Source organism: Ursus arctos, unplaced genomic scaffold (assembly GCF_023065955.2).
Source record: "Ursus arctos isolate Adak ecotype North America unplaced genomic scaffold, UrsArc2.0 scaffold_3, whole genome shotgun sequence".
Lineage (NCBI taxonomy): Eukaryota > Metazoa > Chordata > Mammalia > Carnivora > Ursidae > Ursus > Ursus arctos.
Genome location: NW_026622985.1, coordinates 5125315 through 5142053, shown reverse-complemented (window position 1 = coordinate 5142053; position 16739 = coordinate 5125315). Strand labels below are relative to the sequence as shown.

General features: G+C 48.8%; 1 protein-coding gene across 6 annotated transcripts in view; it reads right to left on the bottom strand.

The window, feature by feature from the left end:
- Positions 1–2896: 2896 nt before the first annotated feature.
- The window catches only part of COBL (cordon-bleu WH2 repeat protein), a 263831-nt gene continuing 249988 nt past the window's right edge, over positions 2897–16739 (bottom strand). For 4 of the 6 annotated variants that reach the window (XM_048213125.2, XM_048213123.2, XM_048213124.2 and 1 more), the window contains 2 exons: positions 16003–16254; positions 2897–4226 (listed from right to left, as the gene is read on the bottom strand). In XM_048213125.2, the coding sequence (XP_048069082.1) occupies positions 4209–4226; positions 16003–16254 (270 nt within the window). In that variant the 3' untranslated portion in view covers positions 2897–4208. Of the gene's footprint in view, positions 4227–15996; positions 16255–16739 lie in introns of all 6 variants that reach the window. The other 2 variants (XM_044385241.3, XM_044385246.3) reach the window with 1 other exon arrangement.

The following is a 16739-nucleotide window of genomic DNA, read 5'->3' as shown; positions in this document are numbered from 1 at the left end:
TATCGTCTGCTGGGGGACAATGAGGAGAGGGTCAGATGTGGGGGTTCACCACAGTAAGGGTGAGCCCAGCTGTGCCCACACTAGCCACATGAGTCTGGAAAAGTTCCTGGATGTCCCTGAGGCTGCCCCTCGGCTGTCAAATGTGGAAAGCAGTCTTTATGAGATAGTCTGGTGGTAGGGAGGGAGTTGGGGATGTCTGTGAACCCTGCTTGACGGCATCCTGAAAGCTTTTGGGAAGCCCCAGGCACCTTGGCCTATTGAGCTTGGCTGCTGATGTGCCTCTGCTTTGCATGAAGGGGGGGAGAAGAATCACAGAGCAAGAGCATCAGAGGAGGCAGGAGGTAGCCCCTGCCCGCTGCCCCGTGTGGACGAGGATGCTGTGTGGGCCCCGAGGAATCTTATGCTGCTTTTAAAACAAGTGTGGTAAACAAGTGCTCACCACACAGCCACTGAGCTTTGGACCCCATTTTGCTTGCTCTGATATATGACCTCACGCAGCCTCATGGAGGTTTTGGGTGGTCAGTGTTACTGTGTCCCTATCGCAGGGTGGCAGGTGGAGATCCCTGAGGTGGGCCCACGTGCTAAAGGACACACCCCATCTGGGACAAGAACTCTGACCATTCCTGGTCACTTGTGATTGTCCCCCAGTGCCATGTCCCGAGCTGAGGAGGAGATGTGGGGACCACCCCAGCAGCCCAATGGCTTACACAGCCAGGATCTGAGCTGCTTGTTGGGAGGGGGGCCTTTGGCAGGTAGTTTGGGTGTTGGGCAGGGGGGTAATCAGGTCATGGGTATGGAGCCCCCATGATGGGATTAGTGACCTTATAAGAGAGGTGATCTCTCTCTCTGCAGTGCGAGGACACAGCGAGCAGCTGCCCCTCACCATGCGATCTGCCAGCATCTTGCTCTTGGTCTTCCAGCCTCTAGAACTGTGAGAAGCCAGTGTTGTTTAATGCCCAGTCTATGGTATTCTGTTACAGCAGCCCAAGCCAAGACAAAATGTAAGAAACCCACACCCAGCGTGGATGGGTCTTGATCTCACAAGTCTGAGATCATGACCGGAGCCAAAATCAAGAGTCAGATGTTTCAACAAGTGAGCCACCCAGGTCACCCAAGAAGCTAAACTTTTAAGAAACTGGAATTCTTGAAAGGTGGTAAGAGATGCCATGAGGTAGGTGTCACAGGCTTACATACCTGATGGCTGCAGGAAGTGGGGAAACACCGAATCTGGAGGTGGGGCAGCTCTGATGTGTCCATGTGGCTGGAGGTCCAAGGAGAGCCACACTGGAGGACGTGGGTGGACAGACACCCGCCTGTGGGAGGTCTGGAAGGATCTATATGGGTTCACTTTGGGGTAAAGTGTGTGATACAGAGAGGAAAGGTGAAAAACCCTGATGGAACAGAGCAAAGTTGGGGGTCCAATCCAGCTTCCGGTGACACTCGTTCTGTCATTGAGCATCTACTTAACACCGTGTCTGGACTGGACAACAGGAGACAATGGAATCTATCATCTAAATGGGGACATTAGGGGACAAGGGGGATGCTATCTGTATTGATGCTGGGCTAACAGCTATAAATCAGGTGTTCTCCCAGGGCCTACAGGCAAAGTGCTCTGGACCCAAGAAGCCTTTTCAGGCCTGCTGTCTGCTCTCCTTGCTGTGGTCACAAAGGCAGGGGTGAGGCAGAGGTGAGTAGCACTGTGTGGGAAGGGCAGAGCTAACAGGAAGAAGAGCTTACAGGGGAGCAGGGAGGAGGGCTTGAGCATAGCAGACACATGTCAGGAGCAAGGTCTTGAGGGCAGGGTTGGGGTACCCGCTGACGGGTGGTTGGTGGTGGGTGCATTTCTTGCAGGGGGGTCGCAGGAAGAATGAACAATTGCCACATGTTCTCATCCTGCAACCTGGTGCTGGTTCCATACTGATGTGGGAAACAGGTGGAGGGAGGGGACGTAGGCCACAGGGAGCCTTCTAGGCTGAGGAGTTTCGATTTAGTGCTGGAGGAAGAGGGGAGCCTGGAATGAGAAGCATGTGATTGAGTTGTTCCTCATCTGGAAAATGGCATCTCGCCACCACTCAGATTTAGTGAGAACAACCAAGAACAGTTGTGAAAACACTGTGGAAAGATCATAGCACAGCCCAGGAGGCTGTATCAGTCCCCGTTCCACAGCTCAAAACCCAAGGCTTGAGCGCAGCTGGAAATGCAGGATAGAACACAATTTCAACAAAGAGTAAATTTAGTATAAAGTTGATCCCTTCCCTCAGGAGAAAAAGGAACCAGGGATGGGGTGCAATCAACTGGACAACCTTTCTCATTCTCGAGGCTCACTTCTGGGCCCACTGCATCTTCTCCTCTCTTGCTCTGGCTGAGGAGCGAGGTGGCTCTGGGAAATGTGGCACTGTGTTGTGTGCAAAGACTACAGGGTCAGAAGCTGGGAAACTCCGTATTTTTGCATGACCACCCATGCTTCACACTGGCCTCTTGGTTCCTCCAACACACTGGGCAGATCCTGCCACAGGGCCGTTGCTCTTGCTCTTTCCCTAGCCAGTTACACCTCCACCCATGGTCTGCTCTTTCATTTCCTTCAGGGTTTTATTCAAACATCACTGTATCACTGAGGACTCTCTTCATTACCCTATTTCACTCTACATCCCTTTTCCTGGTTTTCTCCTATGCGCTATTGGCTTGTAAATATATTCAATATTTTGCTTACCTATGTTGCTTATGGTCTGTCTCCGCCCCTGTAAATAACTCCATGAGGACAGGGATTTTTGTTTGTTTTGCTTTCTGCTGCCCAGAGGAGTACAGCATGCAGTCATGAATATTTATTCATCGAATGACTGAATCTCTCCTTTCTACTCTGGGATAAAGGCATAAAGTCATGAAATTCACACAATGGTTACAATTTCATTTTTTTTTAATTTGTGGCACTGAAAGACACATAGAGACAGTGTGGTTTAAGAAAGACAGGCTGATGCTCTTGCTGCACCAGGAAGGTGAGCGACTCTCCTCAGACAATGCAGAGCGAAGTTTCCATTCTACATACGCCTCGATCTGAAACAGCTGTGAAATGTTAAAATGATCTCACTATATTTGTTGTTCCATTAAGAGAGAGATTTTAGTTCATGAACTCCTCTTGATTTCTATTCATCTCTTAAGGAGCTCTTTTCAACGCAACAAAAGACTTTAGAGAGAGAAGTGAAAAACTAGCGCTGTGTCTAAACTTTATAAATACCGGGGCAGAATACCGGGTGCTAAGAATGGCCTTCCGTATGATACAGGGGTGCCACTGATGCGCTGGGCAAATGCGCCCAGACTGAACCCAAACTGTGAAATGTCCGCACAGTTTCGATCCAATCATGGCGACACGCAGACACCCAATGTCCCCATTCTTGGCCCCGTGCAGGATTTCGGAAGGTTCTTAGGGAAGTCACCGGGCTCCATACACAGCCCTCCTGGGGGTGGTGGGGTTCATTCTACTTCCCAGCCTGCTGGGGACACCAGCGATGTGGGGCGCTGACTGTCCACACCAATGCCTTTCTGATCTCTGTCACTGTCACCCACGGAGAATCAGAAACGCCTGTCCAGACATCAAGTGTGATTTTATTCTGGGTGATAACCGTTGATTTTTTAAAAGCTTAGTTGGTCAGATCATGGTCTGCGACCCTCCGTGAGGTTGTAACCCCACATTTTTGAGGGATAAAAATCTAATGGTTTCATTACTCAACAAAGTCCTCTTTCTCTCCTTTCTCACTACCAAAGCATCACAGGGTGTATTACATTCAGATTGTTTCAATTGGTTTATACATATTTCCTTAGAATACAAAAGATTTCAAACAGCTAAATGGTCTTAACCATCTCTATGTGGTAAAATCTCAAAGGTCTAGAATCAGTCTAAGGTCACCATCATTAAGTGTAGTGCTGGGCTCCAGCATTTATAACCCCATTAACCTGCCAACAAGAATAGTTTATTGGCAACTTTAAATATTCAGAGGCAAACACGTTTCCTTGGCACACAAGCCGCACAGCTGAGCAGCATCTTGCCTTCCCTTGGATCCATTTTGCAGGACTGAAAAATCAATTGTGTGAGTTTGGCCTATAGACAAGAAAGTTCACCAAATCCCAATGCCCCCTGCCACGTGGCATCCTCAAGCGGTGACTGTGGATGGCTCACAGGTGGGCTTCTGCCACGATCTGATCTTCTCGATGATTTACACGAGCAAGGGCACCTGTAGTGGACAGAGAGCCACAGTTACTCAGGGGACCTGGATGAGCCAATGGGGTTGGCCCAGGGCACACAGATCCGGGTGCTGAGGAGCTAAGTGCAAGAACATCCTTGCCATTACTCTTCTAGCAGGAGTTCCTGCATCAATACCCATTCTACTCACAGCCCCAAGGAGAACATTTCTGGAACACAAATATGCTTAAACACTTCCAGTGACTTGCTCCTGCCAGTTCTTTTTCAGGAAAGAAAGTACGAACCCGCTGTGGATAGTACATCTACAGGTCCCCCCCATTCTGCCATAGCCGTCAGCTGCCCCCAGGCCCCTGCCCTTCCTGAACCCCTCCTGGCTTCTGGGATCTGCTGTGGTCTTTCCCTCCTTGAGACAGACTTTGCATGTGGGGTTTCTCTATTGGGGATGCACCTTTCCAGCTGGAAAGCTCTGAGTCCTTTGGGAATAAGTGTTCATACTATCTCCAGGGAGAGGCTCTCCTGACCCCAGTCCTTATCAGGGCCAATACAGTCACCCCTACTTCTGTCAGCTACCCCAGTCTGCTACCGTGTTCCAGACTCCCTGGTCCCTCACTGCTGCAGAGTGGCTCCTTGAGGAGGAACCGTGGGACTTTCATTCCCTCCTCTGGGCACAGAAGCTACTGAGAGCTCAGTATTTGTGGCATGAATGACTGAATGCACAGGCATGACCCTATTCCACTGGATGTTCAAGCTCAAAGTTCCACTTTTAGCTTCACCCTGCACCCTCCTGTCCAACTGGAGAAAATCTGATTTGTAGAATTTCAAAGGAGGTATTTCAATGGCTTTAAAGGCTAAGGTTAGGGGCACCCTGGTAGCTCAGTCGGTTAAGCATCTGACTCTTGATTTCGGCTCAGGTTATGATCTCAGGGTTGTGAGATCGAGCCCTGAATCAGGTTCTGTGCTCAGCGCAGAGTCTGCTCAAGATTCTCTCTCTCCCTCTACCCCTCCCTCCACTTGAGCACACACACTCTCTCTCAAATAAATAACTCTTTAAAAAAAAATGAAGGCTTAGGTTAAACAGTTTCCAGTTTGAGGAAATTACAAATAAAACTGCTTTGTATATTGCATGTGAATACAAGTCTTTGTATTTACACAGGTTTCGATTCTCTTGGGTAAATACCGAGGAGCAGGATGGCTGGGCCACATGGTAGCTGCAGGTGTAACTCTCAAAGAAAGTGCCAAATTAGACTGCAAAGTAATTGCAGCGTTTTACCTTCCCACTAACGGGCCTTGAGGGTCCCAATTGTTCCACATCTTGACAGCATTCTGTACTGTCACTTTCTACTAAAATTGTAGCCATTTTGGTAAGTAGCTGGAATCTTATGGTTTTCACTTGCATTTAAATACCAATCAAGATGTGGAGCATCTTTTCATATGCTTATTTGCATCTGTATATCTTCTTTAAGTGTTTATTCAAATATCTTGCCCATTTATTGATTTGTTTGCTTTCTTACAGTTTCTTTATGAATTCTAAATATATGTCCTTTATGAAATAAATGCTTTGCCAATATGTAGTTGTCATATGAGGCCTCTATTGTCACTCTCTTAATTGTATGTTCTTTTGAAGGGCAGAAGGTTTTAATTTTTATGAAATCCAATTTATCAATTTGCCCTTTTATGGATTGCGCTTTTGGTTTCAAATCCAAGACTAAGCCACGGCCACAAAGATTTTCTATGTTTTCTTCTAGAAATTTTATAGTTTCCAGTTTCAGATTTAGATATATTAATGGTGTGAGGTATGGATCAAAGTTAATTATCATGCATTGGAATATCCAATGGTTGCAATGCCATTTAAAAAAAAAACAACAACAGCTGTCCTTTCTCCTGAATTGCCTCTATACCTTTGTCAAAAATCAGTTGTCTAAATAAATGGGTCTATTTGTGGGCTCTCTAGTCTCTTCCACTGACCTATTTGATTATCAGTTACCAGACTGTCTTAATTACTTTGGCATTATTCTAAGTATTGAAATGAAGAAGTGATAGTCCACTGACTTGAATCCTTTTCAACTTAGTTTTGACGATTCTAGGTCTTCACAGTTCTATCTCAATTTTAGAAACAGCCTGTCAATTTCTACAGAAAGCCTATGGGATGTTGACTGGGGTTACATTGAATTTACAATTCAATTTGGGGAGCATAGCCATATTGAGTTTTCAAAACAGGAGCTATCCACCTATTTATTTAGGTCTTCTTGAAATTCTCTCAACAATGCTTTGTGGTTATGTACATCTTTGGTGAAATTCATCCCTAAGTATTAATATTTCTGATGTTCTTGAAAATTATTATTTAAAAAAAATCTAATATCTGATTGTCCACTGCTAATACTTAATAATACAGCTGTATTTGTAATGTTGCTGTATCCTATAACATTGTCAGACTTACTTATAAACTTAGAATCTATCTGTAGATTCCACTGTGTTTTCTAACATAGACTATCATATGGTTTGTAAAAAGAGCTTTATTTTTTTTCTTTGCAATAGGGATGTATTCCTTCCCTCTTCCTTCCTTCCCTTTCCTTCCTTCCTTCCTTCCTTCCTTCCTTCCTTCCTTCCTTCCTTCCTTCCTTCCTTCCTTCCTTCCTTCCTTCCTTCCTTCCCTCCCCTGGCTTACAATGGTTAGCACCTCTAATACAATGCTGAATAGAATGCAGACATTCTTGCTTTGTTTCTGATTGTAGGGAAAAGTATTATCTCTTCCATCATTATCTATGATATTGGCTGTGGGTTTTCCATTGATGCCTTTTATCCGCTTTTTCTTTACCTACTTTACATAAGTTTTTATCAGAAATGGATGTTGAATTGCCAAATTCTTTTAATGTGTCTATTGAGATTATAGGGTTTTTTTCTTGTTTAGTTTGTTAATATGAGGAATTTTTTTCTCAAATATCAACCCAACTTTGCATTGTTGAGCTAAACCCCACTTGAATATGATGTAATTCTTGTTACATATAGTTGAATTTGATTTGCTAAATTTCAATTTAGGTTTTTATTCATCTATGTTCATGAAGACTATTGCTCTATAGTTTTCTTTCCTTGTAAGATCTTTGTCTGGATTTGGTATTAAGATAATATTGTCTTTGTAGAATGAGCTGGGGAATCATCTCTCTTCCTCAGGAAATTCTGAACAAAACTTATAGAAAATTTGGATGTGCTGCTTGGTGAATGTTATATGTTTGATAGAACTCACCAGTGAAGTCACCTGGGCTTGGTGGCAGTGCTTTGATTTTGTGTGTGTGTGTGTGTGTGTGTATGGGTGGGGGAAGGTTTCTGACTTGTTATCACACTTTAATAGACATAGGGCTACTCGGGTTATCTATTTCCTTTTAAGTGAGCTTTGTGCCTTTCAAAGACTTCGTCTATTGCATAAAGCTGTTCATAATGTTGCCTTGTTATCCTTTTATTATCTGTAGAATCTGTAGTGATCTTCCTGATCTTGACAAATTGTCTTATTTTCCCTGATAAATCTGGCTAGAGGTTGAGCACCTTTATTGGTCTTGTGAGAGAGTAAGCTGTTGGTTTAATTGATTTTGCTTTATTCTTTTTTCTTTTTTTATTTCATTGATTTCTGCTCTGACCTTAATGATTTATTTTCTTCTGCTCACTCTAGGTTTAATTTTTACGCTTCTTTTTCTAGTTTCTTAAGGTGGAAGTGAGGTCATTCATCTGTGGTCTTTCTTCTTTTCTAATATGGCAATGTGGTGCTATAGGATTCTCCCCCAAGGACCGATTTTATAGTAGCAAGCACACTTTATATTGTGTTTAAACTTACATTTGGTTCAAAATACTTTGCGATTCCCCTTTTGAGTTTTTTCTTCGACCCATGAGTGATTAAGAGTCATGTTATTTAGTTTTCAAATATTTGGGATTTTCCAGAGATGATTTTGTTATTGATTTCTAATTTAATCCTGTTGTGGTCACAGAACATACATAGTAATATTTGGATTCTTTAGCTATAATTATATTAACTGTCTCCATATCCTCATCTGCCAGTTTTAACATCTGTGTCTATTTCAAGGAGGTTTTCATTGATTTGTTTTCAGCACACAGTGTTTCATCTCCTCCTGTGTCTTTGCAACAATGGTCACCTTTGATTGGATGCTGGACACTGTCAGTTTTACCTTGTTGGGTGCTAGATATTTTTGCATTCCTACAAACATTCTTGAGCTTTATTCTGGGATGCAATTATGTGAAAACAGTTTGATGGTTTCGGGTGCTGCTGTGAAGATGTGCTGTGGAGCGTGAGAGCCACACAGAGTCTTCCAGTCTGGCTGTGTGAGCTCCAGGTGCTGCTGCTTCTTACCATACCACGTGGCTCTGTCCCGGCCTCACGTGCATGTGCCCATCAGCACTGCACTATTCCAGGGGACCCTCTGCAGGCCTCCGGAATTCTCTCTCCACACTGCAACCTGCTGTTTGGGGCTCTGTGCTGCACACCTTAGCTGCCTCGGTGACCCCAGACTCTCAGCTCTGCTCCCCAAATCAGGAAGTCTGCTGGCCAGTGCTGATTTCCACTGCTTGCACGATGGCTGGGGAGCTTCCTGTCTCTCAGGGACCCTGTTCCTTGTTGCCTGCTGTCCAGTGACTTCAAAAACCATTGGTTCTTACATTTTATCTGAATTTTTGGTTATCTCAGGTGGGATGGTAATTCCAGTCTCTGAAACTTCATCTTGGCCATAAGCAGTCATTCCCAAGGATTCAAACAGGTGAGAGTTGAACATATTTGAAAAGCTTTGTTTTACTCCCTTCCCTATTACTCTGCCAGAGGCGTAGACTTGTCCATGTCCCCTGCACTGGGCTAGCCCCATGTCTTCTATCTTGTCCTCTCTCCAGGCTTGTCCCAGGCTCTCCCTTCTCTAGCCAGCCCACACGCAGCCATGCCAGTGATACTCCTCCTTTGAGCCAGATAATGAAAGCAGCCATAAATCACCCCAAAATATGTGCATAAATGTGTACATATGTGTATATAAGCACACAAATCCCAAGAACAGGGAATTTTAAGTAACTATTTCAGTTTTATTCTCCCCCAATACTCATCCAAAACCAAACTCAAACTTAATGGGGGTGAGGACTGTACAAATGGGTTTTGAACTCATCAGATACTGCCCTTAAGGTATGTGCATTTCACTGTACAAACATTTTATCTCAAAAACAATCATAAAAAGTATGAGCCTCGAATAATACGCACACTAAATTATTTAGGAGCGAGGTGTACTGGTGTTCGTAGTTTACTTTGAAAATCCATAAGAAATAAAACTTTGTGTGGGTGGGTAGGGGGTAGATGGGTGGGTAGATATGCTAAGTGAAGTCAGTCAGACAGGGAAAGACAAATACTGTATGATCTCACTTATATGTGTAATCGTCAAAAAATCAAATATGAGAAGCAGGGGGTGGAGGGAAGGGAAACTGGATGAAGGTGGTCAAACGGTACAAACTTCCAGTTATAAGATACAGAAATACCAGGGATGTAAAGCACAGCGTCATGCCTACAGCTCACACCGCTGTAACTCATGGAGGGAAGCTGTTTAGAGAGTAAATCCTAAAAGTTCTCATTACAAAAGGAAACACCTTTTTCTTCTTGTATCTACATGAGATGATGAATGTTAACTTACAGCAGTGATTGTTTTATAATATATGTATGTCAAGTCATTCTGCTGTATGTCCCAAACTTATACAGTGCTCTTATCAATTATATCTCAATAAAAGTGGAAAAAATAGAGGTGCCTAGGTGGCTCGGTCAGTTACGTGTCCGACTCTTGGTTTTGGCTCAGGTTATGATCTCAAGGTCGTGAGATCGAGCCCCGTGTCAGGCTCTGTGACCAGTGGGGAGTCTGCTTGAGATTCTCTCTCCCTTTCCCCTCCCCCTCCCCCCTGCTCACAAGCAATTGCCCTCTCTCTCTAAAAAAAAATGGAAAAAAAAAATGACCCTTAACAAAGATATCGTTTACCAAAACTTAAAAAACACACTACGTACGTGTGCAGAGTTGAGAGTGCACATTCTGGAGTCTGATTCTGCGTGCAGTCTGGGCAAGTCTCAGGGAGCACCTCACTTGCCAGCCCCTCCTTGTACAGGGGCTGGGGGTGTCAGAGCATCTCTGCAGCAGAGCAAGCAGACAGTGGGGTCTGCCACATGCCTCACTCACCACCACCACCCCTCACCACCTTTCCTTCCACGGAGCTTTCCAGTGGACGAGTTGGGGTGACAACCAAATGAAGGTTTGGGGGTGGGGGAGGAGATAGTTCAGCATGCCTCTGTCACCTAAAGCCAGGCACATTGGGAGAAGCTGCCTTCGGAGAGCAGTTCCCTGCTGCTAAGGTCAATCTCTCAGGGTGCAAAGGGTACATGGGGGCGTGGGCTGCTGGGGCAGTTCAAGGGCAGGACGGTGAAGCCAGGAGGGGCTGGCCTTCGCCTGCTCTCCTGGCAGCAAGCCTGCTTCTGGTGGGCCCCGAAATCTGAGTGTCAGAGAGCCAGAGTCCTGGACTGGTGAATATTTGAATCGATGGCTGGGTTGGAGACCTGGAAGGCATGCTCACCACCACCAATATCAATATAATGGTTGAATCCAGATTTGAAAAGTTCTCAGAAAATTAAGACAATATTTAGAAGGGGAAAGGAAAACTTCTTAGTAATATATAAAAATGGAAATTGCACAAGGACAGCATTAAAATGATTTGGCTCAGACAACAATTCAACAACAGCGAGCTTGGTGGTTCCGTTAACCACAACAGTATCATAAACCATACTGGCGGCCACTAGTATCGACCCAAATTTAAGCCACATCAGTAAGTGAATGCTATCTGGGCTGAGGCAAGGGATAGCTTTGCTTCCTGAAAGATCCTCTTTTGTTCTGGTTGGACAAGAAGAAAATCAGTGAAGGGACAAAGCTTAGAGTCTGAGGCCAACCCGGAAAGCTGTAAAAATATCCAAGTTTCGTTTTGTTTCCTTGCCTGCCAAGGAGAATGACGTTTCTATGGAAAGAGGTGAAAGGGACAGTGGTGACAGGGAAATGGTGTCCAGGGAAAGGAAAGGAATCGTCAGAGCGGCAGGACTTGCTAGTAAGCTCCCGGCTCCCAGAGGGGACAGATGAGCTCCGGGGCGCTGACGAGCTGTTGGCCCACTTTGCGGACTGGAAATGGGACCAGTGAGGGAAGACACGGGACGCACAGAATCACAGAACTCCTCTAATTTTCCAAAGGAGAAGATGATTCTTGGCGAGATGTTATAGTGATGATGGAGTAGACAAGTGATGGGCGCACGGATGCGGGATGGGCTGGGTTCCTAGGTGGGAGCTGGCAAACACGGCAGGCAAAGGGTGAGTTTGTTCTCTCTGTCCCGTGTCCATGTAACTGGTACTGAGTGCCCACTGTGTGCCAGGAACAGTGCGCGGTGCTGTATAGTCTGGTAGGAGGGGCAAGCACCAAGCACGTGGCACTGATGATTCCAGAAATTAGAGCTGTGGTTTGATACCAAGGGAGCTGTCCTGACCACCCAGGAACTGAGGGGGACTTTCTGAGGGCTTGTACTTAACGCACGCACATGTGGGATGAGTGGGGGTAGCTGGTAAAACATGGGGCACAGCGTGCCAGGAGCAGGGGGCAGCATTTGTGAGGGCCCCCAGGAGTCACTGCATTGGTGGCTTCTCAGGACAGGCTTTCCCATGTGCCCCCTAGAGAAAGAACAGGTCACCTGGTAGATCCGAACAGCGTAGAAGGATCACACGCCAAGGGGCAGCACAGTGGAGCTGACCCATCTGTACCTCGGAGCCTGTCCACTTTAACCCAAACCTTCTCCAGGGTCACAGACGAGCAGCCCAAACTTGGCGTGTGATGGAATTCTGGCTCAGGTTGGGTCTCCTGTTCTGACACAAGTCACAGCTCCCAGCCACAGGAACGTGGCTTCTCTGACCCTCCAGGGACGACACCTTTTGGCTTGGAGGAAAGAGGTCTGCTGGTATTGTTGGTTTCTGTCCTGGCGTGGGGGCCTCCTGGACATTTATGGTGACAGCGTCACCTGTCTGATCATGTCTCATGGGGTCTACAGTCAAGGCCAAGTGTCATGACATGTGCGTGGTCAGCATTAGTCCATTCCTGCACTGGGAGGATGCACCCATGTGGAGTCAGGCTTAGCAGCAGCGCCCACCCGGTTCAGGCCGGGGGTAAGTCTGACGTCTGTGCCCTGCTTGCCTGTCTGTGGGATGGACACCACAGCCTCCACGCCCAGGAAGGCGACAGAGCGTGGGCCTGGAGGAGAGCCAGGACATACAAGGGCGTTCATCACGTCCCTAACTTGGTGAGAAGGCCCCACGGTCAACAACCAACTCCACACCCTCTCTTTCTGGTAAGAGCCCACGAGGGCGCAGACCCTGCCTCGTTCACTCTTCTGTCGTGAGCAGGACCACAGGCTCTGGACCCTGGGGGTTTCTCAGGAAATGCTTGCAGAGTAGATGGTTGGAAATGTGAATGTTTTAAATATAAACACAGATGCATAGGGTGCTTGGAGTTCATTCCAGGCTCCTGAAGGAACGCATTTAAGACAGACCGCTGAAGGCGGTCAGACACAGACAGGCTCCCTGTTACTGTGAGTGCGGGATGGAGTTGGGGAAGGAAGTGGTTGCTGGGCTGTGCATCTGAGCCCTGCACTCAGGCAGAGCAGGGGTGCCACTGAAGAAGGACTGGCAGACAGAGTGGGACTGCAAGTGCTCTGACCTGGGGCTGGAAATTTCTTTGATTGCCACAAATACAGAGGCAGAGAAATTATCTCGTTCACACCGTGAAGGCAAATGTACTTTTAAATGCTTTGAAAAATGCCATTTTTTTTTTTTAAAAAGGCTCCACGCCCAGCATGGAGACCAACATGGGGCTTGAACTCACAATCCTGTGATCAAGACCTGAGTGGAGATCAAGAGTCAGATGCCTAACTGACTGAGCCAGGTACACATGCCAGTGCCAGTCATTTTTAAGATAATTATTCCTTATGTGTCAAACCGACCCTTTTGTCTTTTACTGTAAGTAGCATCCCTGCCAATGCAAACCTTGTATGTTACAGGCTGGGGGGGCGAGCGATTGTCCGTCCTCGGAGTTTTAGCCCTGACCATCCTGCCTTCCTGCGAGTCCTTCCAGAATGCCTGGGCACCCCAGTTAGGAGGACGAGGTTGGACTGACAACTGGAGGAGGGGAGCCAGTAGACTGATGCATGGGGGCCCCTCATGCCAGTCCTGGGAGGGCCAGCACCATCCCTCGGGTCCATGAAGTCCTCCTGGCCACACCCGACCTGGAGCCCTCACTGAACACCCAGGAGCTGGTGAAGGAGAACTGCATACACTGAGTGCCCACAGAGAGCTGGGCCCACCCTATGTGGACCCCGGAATCCTGCATTTATCACATTTTCCTCAAGGTTCTACGACTCTAACAGCCCAAAAGATAAAAGGAAGCAGAAGAAAAAGAAGAAGAAAAGAGCAAATGATTTAAGATTCACCTGCCGTAATATATACCCCAGAGCACATTTGTGGCAAAGCCCACAGAGATCCTCATGGTCCACACCGAGCAGAGAAGAGCCAACTAACCAGGCTTTGGGGAAAATACTTAGGTGGGCACAGACCTTCCAGTGCCTGCCCTCCAAGGCCCCACCTCCATCAGCGGGTCTTACGTGATTCTGAGATGCAGAGCACAAGGGGGTGGAGCAGTGACCCAGTCCTGCACGTTCAGCGCTGAGGTCATCCATGCACACTGCAGCACAGTTGGCTAGAGTGGTCACAGAGAGCAGAGGGACATGATCCCCTGTGTCACACTCCTCCTGGTCACTTTTGCCCAAGGGCATCTTGTAAACTGTACAGGCCATCAAAACCTCGCTGGGCCATATAAACACGCACTGCATGGACCTTCCCAGGATGGATAAGGCACGTCACAGCAGTTCTACTCATCCAAGAAACAATCAACACGAAGGCCTTTGGATGCCACTTGAAGCAGCCGAAAGAAAGCAGAGACCATGAGAGAGAAGAGCCTGGCCTCGGCCTAGGCTAGAACCTGGTGGCACGGGACCGCCCCTGCAGCAGCCCTGCTCCCGAGCTCCCGTCCAGATGCACAAGGTCCCAGCTGCGCCACCCCAACGCTGGCCTGCCCCGTCTGGTCCCAGAACCCCCTCCCCACTGTCCCCAGCATCTCTCCCCACCTCCTTTCTCGCAGCACGAACAACTTCCTGCTCCTTCACACAATTCTCAAACTTGCTTTTTTTCCTTTCTTTCTGAAAGGTATGAGACTGAGGGTTAGACTTGCTATGGTCTCCCACCTTCTAGCCGTGCAACCTCGGCAAGCTTTCTACCTCTCTGGGCCCAGGACCCTTGCACAGGGTAACAGCTATTCTGGAAAGATCCAGAAATCAGTCCATGAGCTGGCATATGTAAGCAACAGGTACGGCCTGTGGTTCAGCATTACCCGAAATACAGTACGGGCGCAGCTGACACAGCTAATTAGCTCCGATCTGAATGTGAAGTCATTTGGCAAACACTCGAAAATTGCAGCTCTGCGGCTCATGTCCCACCCCGCCCCCAAATCTGAATCAGGACAGAGATGTCAGATGGATTTCACTCTGAGAACCTCAGAATGGTACTGGATCAGCTGGGCCATCAGGCCTGCCAGCTGACATCTGGGGTCCCTCCTGAGGGCCACACACACGCAGCCAGGAATGCCTCACTGTCACACAGGCGTGAGCCCTGGGGGTGGTCTGTGAGCAGGGACAGTGGCCCCTCGGGGAGCTGCCAGGTGGTCGGGGGTCAGGCCACGTGTGCACTGGGTGACACCACAGAACATCCCTGGGCTTGCTGCCTGCAGGGAGGGGTCTTCTCCCCTCCTCTGCTGCCACAGGCTCCTGGGGCGGGGACTGCAGGAGAGCGATCAGCCTTCCTGGCGGTGCCAGGGGCTCTGCCCTGTGTCGAGGACACCTGCTCCCCGCAGCAGATACTGCTCCCAAGCGCTCTCTGTGTTCTGAGCCCTGTCTGTGTCTGGTCCTCTGGGACCAAGGCCACGCCAGCCAGGTTTTCTAAGCCTCATTCACTTTCCACGTGCACTTTAGTACTGAGCCCTTGAGGTCCGTGTGAGAACAGGAACTGAGAACCCGGAGATCGTCTCTCAGGAGAAAATACCTGTCACCTGCCTCCCTGTCATGAGCAGAACTCCCCAAACCCACCAGAAATGGGCAGGGACAGAGAATCAGCCCATGGACAGAGAAACAGATCCCAGAAGCCCCTGGGCCCAAGAGTCCTTGAGTCTGGGAACCCCACCATGGGGGCACGCAGCCCACTGCTTTGGGGAACACCAGGGTGACAGACATTCGGACCACCATAAGACCACATGGGGTAGGAACTGCCAACCAGAAAGCGAGCGCCCTGCCCAAGTGGCTGCAAGCTCAATCATTTCAAACATAATGCTAGCCAAAAAAGAAACATAGCAATTATGGGGAGTGCCTCAATCCATGCTGAGGGCCACGAGGGCCACATGTGCTCACTGCGGGACACCCCACAGATGCCTGCTGGGCTACAGAGTGCGTGTGGGTTACACGTGTGGTGTGGACTCCCCTGCATCCCCAGGAGCTAGTCTGTGGGCCGACCCCTCCACCTGTTGAGGGCCATCTTCCTCTGGTCCCTGGGGTAAGGGACATGGGTTGTTAGCCACCTCTCCCCGCTGCTGTCTCACTGCCGTGGGGCTCCTTGCTGACCTCCCCCTGGCCCCGCAGGAACGCTCACGTGGTCACTCACTGTCACCTTTCTCAATCTTGCAGCCCCCGTGCCGGAGCGGATGGCGTCCATCAGGGCCTGCCTGGCTTCGGCGGGGTTGCCTGAGCTGGACCTGGCCGCTGTCCTGGATGTGGAGGGAGCCTGGGTGGCTGGAGGGGGCAGGGGCGGGGGCGGCAGGGCAGGCGGGGGCTGAAGGCCAAGGTCACGCAGTCCTGGTGGTTCCGAGGACTGCTCGGCTTCCCGGAAGGTCCGCAGCTCCTCAGAGGCGAAGGACGACACCTGAAGATGACACGGTTCAGTGACAAGGTCCCAGAGGGTCTTCTGGATGGGCCCCATGCCCACAGCCTCACGCAGCCTGCAGCAAGCCTGGGAGGTATGCGAGCTTGCTGCCTGAGTTCCCCAGCCGGCGACTGATGGTGGGGTGCGGGGGGCAGCCGTGCCTTCCTGAGAGCTCCCTGACCTCCTGCCTTGCCTTGGCCAGTGGGGACAGACCCCGAGGCCACCCACGCCACTCTGACAAGGTGTCGGGGAGTAAAACACCCATCACGCTGTTCCTCGGATTCTGGGACTGGAAGTTGGAGGACGCCACCCTGTCCCTAAGCTTAAGCCCACCTGGGCTCCCGAGGCTGTGCCTGGTCAGCACCAGAGGACCAGCAACTTTGCCCCTGAGGAGGGACAGCCCTGCAGCCAAACGGGGTACCTGAGAACTCGGGAAATGTTCCGTACCAGGTGGGCAGGTAGGAAGGGAGGCGAACACCTCCCGG